The sequence below is a fragment of the Cryptomeria japonica genome, chromosome 3 (assembly GCF_030272615.1).
Source record: "Cryptomeria japonica chromosome 3, Sugi_1.0, whole genome shotgun sequence".
Classification (NCBI taxonomy): domain Eukaryota; kingdom Viridiplantae; phylum Streptophyta; class Pinopsida; order Cupressales; family Cupressaceae; genus Cryptomeria; species Cryptomeria japonica.
The window spans coordinates 230306592-230318593 of NC_081407.1; the positions used below are offsets into that span (position 1 = coordinate 230306592).

The following is a 12002-nucleotide window of genomic DNA, read 5'->3' on the forward strand; positions in this document are numbered from 1 at the left end:
GGATCAATTTTTGGAGATGGGAAAATGTTATTATTCAACATATAATTCTAGAATGGGATGAGCTTATAGAATGCACATTAAGCTATGTGTTTCTCTTATAATTTTTTTTACCAAACATATGATTGTCATCATATCATTTGGCTTGAGATTTTTGACCTTGCCCTAGATTAAATGAAGAGAAAATTAATAAATATAATGAAGAATTTTTTTATAATTATAGTCAAGATAATTTGAAGATTAACCATTTTTACCATTTGCACTATAAGATTTATTTTTTAAAGTTGAATGAGGTAATAGAGGTTTTCATATATAAAGTATTATGGAGAGTAATTTTTTTCTAGCACATTAGGCCCAACAGGTAGGATTTGTACCATCCAATTTGAGAAAATGAACTCTTCGATCATAAGGAATGTAGCTAGGGTGAAAAAATGATTCAAGATTATCAAAGCAATCATGGCATGAGTCACAACCAGATATGTGATTGAGATATTCCAATATTTAGTTTATTTCCACTACCATGAGAGGTGTGATATGATGGTATGATGAAAGAATAAGTATCTGGTAGACTACTGAGAGGGGGGGGGCTGAATCAGTATATTGAAAAACTGATACAGAGTTCCCAAACTCAAATTCAATCTCACAAAGTAAACTTTTCTTAATCAAGATCAATAATCATAAGAATACTTGACATTAACCGGTTTGATTGTTCTGACAACTTAACAGTAAAACAACTTTAACTTTTATGAATATCAACAATTCTTAAACATAACTTAACATATTCATCCTTCAATGCTTCATCAGAAATTATTCTAATCAACATATAATATCATATCCACAAAAGCATTCACCACTTGACACAAATGTTTATACGTGGAAAATCCAAATAGGTAAAAACCATAGTGAGATGGGACTCACAAAGATAGCTATCTGAACTCTTCTAAAGTTTGCCCTCTTAGGAGCCAAAGCCTGTTAGAGCTTTACAATAAGTCCTGTTAAGAACTCATTCCTGTTTAGGAATCACCCGGTTAAGGGATTTACAAATATGCCTTGATGAAAAGCACAATACCCTGTTAGGAGTAACCTCACTGGAGGATTTAAGAATCCAAGCTAATGGACCACCTTATTAGAGGATTTAATGAGTAACCAAGCTTGTTAACTTTGCCAACACTTTTACAAACAACTTCGCCGACCTTAAATACACAAACAATTAGGTCGGTAACACAATCAAAAACCTTGTTCTCATCATCGAGATTACAAACAAGTTGGTACAATCTTGACTGTTAGAAATCATGACAATCTCTTCACATTCTTCAAGAAAATTCCAATCGCTCCATGATCACCGCTTCATTGGACTTTGTAACTCATCACGGGCTTTGCATTAGATGCAATCCACTTTTCTCCTTTCCAAGAAATCAAACAAACGCACCAAATCAATTTGAACTTATCCTTATACAATGAGCACATGTGTCTCCATCATTTCCACTCAACAAATAATAAACCAAAAAAATTACTTGGTTAGGGCTTATCAACAGGTTAGGGTTTACCGGTTACATTACATGAACATGTTAAAAACCTTCATACAATTCACCGGTTTTATTCACAAACTTTACATACTAGTTACATCATTTTCATAAATCTCTTCTTACTCTCTTCTTAAAGGTTTACAAGATAAAAGTAATAACAACAATAAAATAAGCAATATCATGAATATCATTATACTGGTTCAATTGACATCAATGACAACATATCATTAATGCAATCTATATGCAAAATGCGAACATGATAGTGAAATCCCTCTAGTTTAGTGGATCTAGTGTAGTGCAAGTAAGATTCAAGGACTAATTACTTTCTAACATATCACAAATAATAGAAAACAATTGGTTTCTTAGGACTAGGTTTCTAAAAATTTAATGGGATCTTCTACTGTACTTGAGGGTAGACAAAAGCACAAGTGTAATTTAATGGCATGGTTTGGGAGGGTAACTATTCTAACTTTTATTAGTTACTTTATGGATAATTTTTTCCCACCCAAAATGGTAGATCTTTTATGATATTTGAAAACGCTTGGCATATTATTTTTAACCTAAAATAGCTAAAAAAAACTATAAGGGGGGAAATTGGTAAATTTTACGAAAATTTTGGTGTTGCTCTTTTATAGCCACTTTTTAATAACTACTCTATACCAAGAAGGAAAGGTAAGTTTATTTAATAGAAAGTTGTGTAAGGCTCTAAATGTAAAAAAATTTAATGGCACACAACCCTAGAAAATGATTTGATACCGATTTTTTTAATTCCCTATAATTAACTAGCTAAATACATGAAGTAGAAAAATAAATTGTGTAAATAAGAATATAATGAACAATATTTCATTGAATTAATAAATTCACATTACAATATTATTGGCCTCTTCGAGGACAACTTACAATCAATCAATATGTAGATGATATGTTTATTAACTCTACCAAAATACAAGTGACTAATTATGAAAAAATAAAAAAAAATTGTGGGTTGTCATACATAATTGCCCCTTAGAAATTTTTATAACCCTCGAAAGATAAATATATTCATAATATTATAAAGAAAATAAACATGAAATTGATAAAATAAAGAGCACAAGAACAATAGCAATATGAATAGTTATGCATAACAAAGAATAAGCCTTTAAAAAATAAGTGATCTGAAGTTGTGGAATCAACTTAAGACATATATGCATGTCATACACAAAAATTGAGATGATATAGAGATAGAGAGAAAGCATTCCAAAACTAAAGATATAACAATTCTAAAGTAGTCATTAAATTTATTCATCATTAATTATTAAGATAAATACCCTTATTTTTCACATCTAATTTCTTAAAATAATATTAACTTACTTTTCCCATAAAAAAACTATCAATAATTAATCTAAATTAAGTTACACTTACACAATATTAATTTTATTTTTAATAGTGTAAATGCTTTAGACCTAGAGCTATGAATTGATGAGGTCACAAATGGGAAAACACATTTATGATCAAGAAAAACACTCTAGTGGGGTTTGAACCTTGATGAAATGAACATCACCACCACAAATTAACCACGACACCATGCCAATACTAAAAATAAACATAATATTAAATTAACTAAATAAAATATAAGAAAAATATGTTATTTTACAAATTTACAAATGATGTAACATTTTCAAATAATTTCACATTTCATATAAAACTAAAATATTTTAAAATTCAATTCTGTAAGTCTAAAGAAGATGAAAAAATAGTTTCATATGTTTTATAAAATTATTAATTTAATATAACTTTGTTATATTGAACCAAGCTTAAGTAATTACATATAGTGAGCAACCTCAAGGTTGTTAAAATAACTTAAAAAAAAAACGGTTACAATTAAAAATAAAATTTAAATAGAAAGAAGATTTTTAATTACACAATAGCATCCACTTTCACTAAAGTGCAAATCAATTTTTAAATTAAACTTTAAAAAATTATTTTATTTCACAAATATACAATTTAATTGACATTTAATTTTTTTTTAATAAAAATATCATTTTAAAATTAGATAATTTTCACAATCTTTAAATTTGGAAAAAATAAAAAAATAATCTCCAAATATTCTATAGAACTAATATAATTTTTTAATCTATTTATTAAATCATCTAAATAATATAATCAAAATAAATAATGTAATCTAAATAGAAAACGAATAATGTGGCCTTCAATAAAGTTAAATTTATACCTTTATATGGTTTCTATTGCTATTCTGCATTGTTCTTGGATTATTACAATAATAATTAAAAAATTTAAAATCAAAATCTAATCCGATCTAGATTCTGATTCAGATTCATATGCTTATGTATATTCAGATTCAGATTCAGATTCCTATGGTGTAATAGTTACACCGGAATTAATGGCTTTGATTTTATTCCTATATACTCCGCCTTCCTTTGATGCCTCTCTTACTTCATATGTCCCTGAACAACTGTAATCGAATACCTTCAATCTTTCCAACCGCTCCTCAAGACATGCCATTGCCCCCTCCAATTCTGGGAACTCCTCTAATTTTGGAAAATAGTTAATTATGAAGAAGCGGAGGCGTGGAAACCCTCCCGACTTTCCAAACGCCTTTGGCAATTCTTTGCAGTTGCACCGTTCTGTCCCACCCAACAGTAAAATCACTAGATTGGGCATTCTTTGCAACTCCGGATAATCAATAGAGTCACAACCTCTTAATTCCAATTCCCTCAGATATGCCAAATCACATATCCAATCTGGCACTACGAAGTTGTGTAACTGAAGAATTTCTAGATCTCTCATTGTTCTCATTTTCTCTGAAAGCTGCGCACTCGTTGCTCCCATCCTCGTATTCCAGATAGTTAGACGACGCATCTTGGTGAGCTGCACAAGAATCCCTTCTTCCATCATCTCAAACTCCATCTCATGATAAAGCTCTAAATCTAATTCCTGAAGCTGAGTCATCTTGGCGAAATCCTCCATCCTCAATTGATCGTCCCCTTCTATGGAGAGACACAAGCCTCCTGATCGGAGTGTTCTCAAAGAAGCCATATCTGATATTCCCTTCGCCATACGATAATCACAATCGCATTCTAAATGCTGAAGACCCTTAAGTTCACTTATCCATACTGGCATGTACTCAGTAGGATAACCGGGCATTGCAAGAAACAGGAGACTTTTCAGATATCTCACACACTCCGGTACCTCCCTTATCCCTGTATCCCTTAAATTCAGGACCTTCAGAAGTACCATCTTTCCAACAGACGGAGGCAATGTTGAGATATTTGTGGAGCTCAAATCCAGAACGCGCAGTCCTCTCATTGCGGTAAACAAGTTTTCTGGAATGGTTTTAATCTTCCAATTCTCAGACATTGAGAATGTACGGAGATAAGGATGGCAATGTGAGAGGGCATTATCATTTATATCTTTCTTGGCTAGTAAAATCCGATACCAGCCAGAGGCACCAGTTGTATGTGTGAAGGCTTCTTTAAGAGAAAAAACACATTTATTTTCTTTCGATAACTGTATGACCAAATCATGCAACAGATCATGAATTTTACAGTATTTCTTTAACCGTCCATATTCTTCCGCAAGATGACGGTGTCGATCTTCCCATAGTTGAAGCAGACACAGCTGGTCAAGTTGATCTAACCAATCCAGCGCCGTATCCCACTGCTCCTCTCCTGCTGGGACGAAACCCTCTCCTATCCATAGATATACAAGATATTCAGGATCTATCTCCGCATCCTCAGGGAAGAAAGAAAGAAAAGCAAAACAGGGTTTAATATGTTCTGGCAAGGAATCATAACTCAATTTTAATATATCCATCACAGGGTCATGCTCCCCAATGGGAATAACTGCCCTTTCAAGCTGACGGCGCTTGGACTCCCATTTTCTATAATCTGTGGCGTTGGCCAGCGGTGCTGCTGTCGTTTTGATAGCCAGAGGCAAGTTTCCACATTGCTTTACTATCTCACGACCCACCTCTTCCAAGTGCGTTGGCGCTCTGTATTCTTCATGACCCGGAAATGCGTGGACACAGAACAGCTTCCAACTGCCTTCATCTGACAAATTTTCCATCTCATAAATATGAGCATTTGAATTTCGAGCAACCTCCTTATTTCTTGTGGTCACCACAACTTTACAATTTTTATCAGTTGGCAGACCAAGTTTATATAAGAGATTATCTTCTGCTGACAACGTCCACAGGTCATCTAGCACAATAAGAGATTTTTTCCCTTGGAGACGGTCATGAATTAATTCAGCCGCTGTCTCTTGAGATATGGCACCATCCACAACTTCACTTTTTAACCCTATGCGGATGGCTATATCATGTTGCAAATTCTTGACTGCATATGATTTGGAAATAGAGAGCCAAATAGAATTGTCAAACCTGGATTTAAAGGCATTGTAGACATTTTGGAGAAGAAATGTCTTCCCCGAGCCACCCATACCAACGACAGCTATAACTGGAACTTGTGGATCTTGTAGCAACCTGAGCATGTCTTCAACTTTGGAATCTATCCCCACCGGACGTGAATCTCTGGGCAGAAGGCTAGATTTCTTGTACACCTCTACCGATCTTCTCGTTGACGCTTCTGCGTCTGCATTAAGATCTATCTGATGTTTTGCAACTTCCACACATCTTGGGAAGCCCTTCTTTCCAACTCTTTGTTGCACAGCCAAGGCAACCTTTGTACGCAGCTCCTCGACATTACTGGCAAAATCGTTCAAAATCAATATGGAGGCGCTATTTAGAAAAAAAAATTAAGTGACTGAATCATAATGGATTGAAAGCAAACAACCGGAACGAAGTAAACAAAGCCTTACTCAATTTCTGTGCTGAATTCGTAGCCAGAGACCAGTGAAGAAGAGCGGAGAGCTTCTTTCCAGTCGTTAAGCGTCTCTTCGCTGAATCTCCCCTTTCTTTCATGTTCAGCAAATGTAGTTGCATAAACAGAGTGTTGACCTTCAGGGTAGCGAAGGTCAGAAGGCTTGACATCACAAAATACAGGAATAAACAGAGCGCTGGTTTTCAACATGTCAACCAGCTCATTTAGACACCAAGGGGACTCCGCATATCCTGGTGAGAAGATGGCGATTTGCAGAGAGGAAGAGTAAATGGCATTTTGTATGGCAGGCTCAATTGAATCTCCTGGTTGTAATTCTTGATCATCAAGAAATGTCCAAAATCCCATTTCTTCCAGTGATTCATAAAGTGCAAAAGCCACAGTAGCTTTCGTGTCAGGGCCTCGGTGGTTAATGAATGCATCATATGATACTGTGAATGTTTTCCTTTGAAATTCACTGAATGAACGCTTGTGAGAGGAAGAGGTAGACGCCATGAAGTCAAGTGCTAAAAATGGATGGAAAATATAATTCAGAGAGAAGTCTGGACTGGATTGGATAAAACTACAGAAAGTTTGTAAGTTTTAAAGCTGGAGTGATGCGTGAGGAGCACGCTGCATATCCTCTCAAACACGCTTTCCCACAGGATTTCCCAGTAATACGGCAAAATGACTTTCACGTTATCTAACTTTTAACCTGCTTTCGTCGAGTTCAAACTATAGGCAGTTTAGTGTAATTATACTGATTGGGTAATTTTAATTGTGAATTATTATTGCTAATATTTTATTTTATTTTGTGAGAGAGAACTGAGAATTGACAAGCACCATCATAAAAAGGTCAAGCTAATTTTCTGTACAATTTGTTGTATTTTCGAGTTTACTTTCCTCTACGCGGTTTCTCTGCATATTCGAACTCTTATGTAAATTTTATAAGAGAAAACAATAATTTTCTTAAGTACGCTCTGTCGAAAGGAGATGAGAATAAATATAATCTTTTGAAAAATTATTATTATAGATTACAGGGAAATTGTTTAAATATTCTTTATATTTTCTTTTTTTTAATCAAAATTTATTATAAGAAAATAAGAAATATATTATATATCATTTAACTCTTTCTAGATTTAATTGTGTATTCTTTTTTCATCAACAATTCAAATCACATTCTATGATCCATCACTAGGATGTTAAAGAGTGTCAAAAGATGTAGAATTGTAAGTTGCAACAAAAAGCGGTCATTAATAAAGCACAAAGAATGATCTATAGTAAAATTCAGATCTAGTATAAATTAGAGAAATAAAAAAAAATCATATAAAAGAAAATATAAATCCTAAACTCAAAAGGTGGGAGGGTGCAAATTGAAAAGTTTGAAATAATGAAATCAGAAGCCTAACAAATCTAAACTGAAGGATAAGAAATAAAAAAAATATAGATCTAAAACTCTAAGATAAAATGATAAATATTATAGATTCGACATGAGAGAAGCGTCATGGAGATAGTTTCCTTAGGAAAATTATTTCCCCAAAGATCTATATCAACAAGAGGTACCTTTAATTTGGATAAAATGAATATAATGACTAGTATGAAAATCGTAGTTAAAACATATGAAAAGAATTTCCAAAAAAATCGAAAATAATGTAGATCTGGTTCACATATCATGATATATGCTATGTGCAATGAACTATACTTTTGATTAATATAGTGAAGAAAGGAAGAAAGGTTTACTCTAAAGTTGTTTTTGATTAAGTAAAAAATGGGTTTTACAGGGACTCAAAACCACAGAGTTTACAAGTAGATAAAATATTCAAACAAAGTTCATTAAGAAAGGAAAGTTGCATAACAGACAAAATAGGACACTAGCAACAAACAAGAAGTCGACAAAAAGCCAACACTAGATAACCAGAGCTAAACTAAGGACTTTAAGGTATCAGCAAGCTCAGCTTCAAGGTTACTCATCTCTTGAGCCACCTTCTTCAACTCCTGGATCTCCTGAGGTGTAGAATCTATTTTTCTCTTCAGGTTGGCTCTAGTTCTCTTCAAGGGGCCAGAATCCTCTTTCTGGTTTTTGTCTTTGTTAGCTTCCAAGTCCACAAACAAGGTCCCCTGCTGGGTTTTTTCTAACTTATCCACCAAGGTGCTCATAGTAGTAGTAGAATTCTTCATTATTCCATGGCTTTGCTTCATGATGGTGTTTATAGTTTCTCGGATTTTGCCAATTTCGCCTTCTAAATGCTAAATCTTTTTCTCGTTTTCCTTCTTCATCTTATCTATGAGCTCAACAATTCTTTGAAGGCACTCGACCATTGACATCTTCTCTTCCTCAGTCCACAAAGCCCCCTGCAACATTATGAGGTACCCCTTTAGAGTCCATATCATCTAGCTTACTAGAGAGAACCATATTCTTTATGCTAAGGTCCTTTATCTCATGAAAAACCCACTTAAGAATCCTGAAGTAATCAACCACTTCGTTTCTGGAAGTTGTTGCTATTGAATAATCAAATAGTTACATTACAATGGCTGAAATATTTTTAATGGTTAATTATTATTATAATTTTAATAAAATAATACTAGCAAAAATAAAAATATTATCTGTTAAGTTTTTAATTTTAAAAATAAAAATATTAATTATTACATTTTTTAATAAATCATCATAAAAATAAAAGCGTTCAAAAGTATTAAATTGTTTCAACAAGAATGGTTACTCAATAAGAGTATATTTATTATCTTAGTTGCTTTTGGATTTGATTGTGTGATTGATCACACTCTACGATTCGTCATTAGAATGTTTAGAGAATACCAGAATATGAAAGATGCTAAATTGTTGGGCCAGACAAATTCTACAATGTATTTGAAGTATAGCTACTTTTTATATTTATTTTATATGTTATCAAAATATTCTTATATTTACAATATAAAAAATTAAAATGTAAACAAAAATATGACATTATCACTAAAATCTAGAACTTGATAGTTGAACAGTATGTACAAAAAAACTCACCCTGGTATGTTAAAGATGAAAAGGGGGGACCACTCCATTTAGAGTAAATGTTGAAATGATCTAGGATTTTTTGCGACCACAACACATCCAAATTCGCCAAAGTGATTAGGCCTACATCTCATTGCCAAACTTTAATTTTGTGTAAGAGACAACTGAGAATTGATAAGAACCATCGTGAAAGACCCCACATAATTTTCTGTATAAGTTATCATTTTCTTACAACTGAGAAGAACAATAATGTTCTTTTCGCACAAGGAAAACATTAGGAATCCCTATAATCGAATATAGGGGAGAGGACCCAGTAGTTGTGCACCCTAACTTTGCACTTATCAAAATCTTATGTGGAAATTTCAAATCACTTCTAATTTTTTACAACTTACTTGGCAAGTTCCCTACTTATAACTAAGGTTTCAAAGTCACATCATCAAGTACGGTGCCACATCAGCACAATTTTATCCAAGGTGTCCAAAACAACCCCCCCCCAAAAGTGAGACCAATAGTCGTGTAAAAGAGGCCCCTATACTTGTGCAGCTGATGTGGCATCACATGATTGATTGCTTTTTACAACTAATGGTACATTTCAAAGCAATAACAACTTTAAAGTCACAACTATTGGTACAATGTATTGTAATTATTAATATATAAACAAAAAAAAATTGATCTTTTATGTTTCAAACAATAGTTTTTATTTGTATTATTATTGAAGCAAAAAGTATCAACAACCTTCACAACTATTTATACATGCTCAATTACTGGTAATCTTCCCTAACTCACTTGTTTTTTTTTGCACAACTTCACTTTGTTTTACAACTCATGACAATGATAAAGTAAATGCTGGAATGACGAGAAGGAAAAGTAAAATCTCGATTCAGGATTTCCATGACCATAATGCATCCAAATCTCTGAAATTGATTAGCATTCATTTCCAAAATTTTATTTTTGTGGGAAAGACAAGTGAGAATTGACAAGAACCATCACAAAAGACCCCATGGAATTTTCTTTACAACTTGTCATTTTCAAAATCTAGTTTTCTTGATGCGGTTTCTCTGCTTTCATTGGATTTTACAAGAGAAAACAAAATATTTTACAAGCACCATCATAAAATACCCCACCTCATTTTCTGACAAGTGAGAAGAACTCTACTGTTCTTTTTACATAAGGAAAACATCAGGCATCACTGTAATCAAACATTAGCTCACTTATTTCTCTCTGCACATCTTTACTTTGTTTTACAGCTCACATGATAAGTTTGTTAATGATGAAATTGATAAATAGGCGAAACGATCTAGTAGTTGAGTGCATTCCAATTCTTGTGATAAAGTTGTTGATTTAATACCCCCATACTTGTTGATTTAATGTCCAACTTTTGTACAACATTGCACCAATAGTTGTATGATAAGTACCAATAATTGAATGAAATATACTATTTGTTGTGAAAAGTAACCAATCATGTGATGCCACTTCAACTACACAAGTATTGGGGCCCTTTTGCACACCTATTGGTCTCACTTTTGGGGGGGCTATTTTGGACACCTTGGCAAAAAGTATGTTGATGTGGCATCATATTTGATGATGTGGCCCTGAAACCTTAGTTATAAGCAGGGGACTTGCCAAGTAAGCTGCTCTAAAAAAATGGGAGTGATTTGAAATTTCCACAGAGGATTTTGAGAAGTGTGAAGTTAGGGTACACAACTACTGGGTCCTTTCCCCTAGTATCGTCGTGAGGAAACAAAACATTATCACTAAAATTGAATAGAACTTGGTAGTTGAGCAATGTGCACAAATCAACTCACTCGAGCATGTGAAAGATGAAAAGGAAGGACCCACTCAGAGTGAATGCTAAAACGATTAACCTACATCACCCATTTAAGAAATCCGTACAACACAGAGACGTGACAAGTACACTCAAATCTTGATTCAGGATTCTCTTTACAAGTTGTCATTTTTTAACCTTATTTTCCTATGAGAAACAAGTGAGAAGCCCATTGAACTTTCTTTACGTGGTTTATCCAGTTAATTGAATTTTAATTTTCTTCATGTCTAGTTAAACTATTTTGCACGGATTTTTTATTTTAGGGGAAAGGAGTCAGTAATGGACATAAGACCAATAACCGTCATCTTTTTGTCAACCTCACCCCCTGTTAGTAGACATAGTAGGAATCAAAAAAATGGTAATTAAATGTCTATTAATAAATATCACATGTACCAATAGTGGATAATTTTTTAGCTTTTTTTACCATAACTAGCCAATTACTGGGACATTTGTGCTTAACTACTAGGGCATTTGTCCACTACTACTGACTATTTTGAATTATCTACTATTGGCGCAAAGGTGATTATATATTGGACCACACTTTCAAATGACCACATTTTGACCTTTGTGCACATAACGAATTCCACAACATGCATCATTACTACTCACAAGTCAAAATAGTAGCTTTAAGCAGTTAAGTTGCATATAGAGAGAACCAAATATTTTTGTCAAAATCAGATGACTTGTTTATGAGTTTAAGATGTGTGAAGTTAGCTATGTCCACTACTGGTGCTCTTCCCCTCATGTCATTGATCATTTCAGCATTTACTTTGAGTAGTCCCCTTATTTATTTTTTTGAAACAATGCCAAGTGCCTTGAAAAATGTGAGTTTTATTTGA

At 33.4% G+C, this 12002-nt stretch overlaps 1 protein-coding gene across 1 annotated transcript; it reads right to left on the minus strand.

Moving 5' to 3' along the window:
- Positions 1-3875: 3875 nt before the first annotated feature.
- On the minus strand, positions 3876-6853 carry LOC131874052 (probable disease resistance protein At1g61300). The gene is made up of 2 exons (XM_059217268.1): positions 6339-6853; positions 3876-6258 (listed from the first exon to the last, which is right to left on the minus strand). The coding sequence occupies exons 1-2, from the start codon at positions 6851-6853 to the stop codon at positions 3876-3878; spliced, it is 2898 nt and encodes a 965-aa protein (XP_059073251.1).
- Between the last annotated feature and the right edge of the window lie 5149 nt (positions 6854-12002).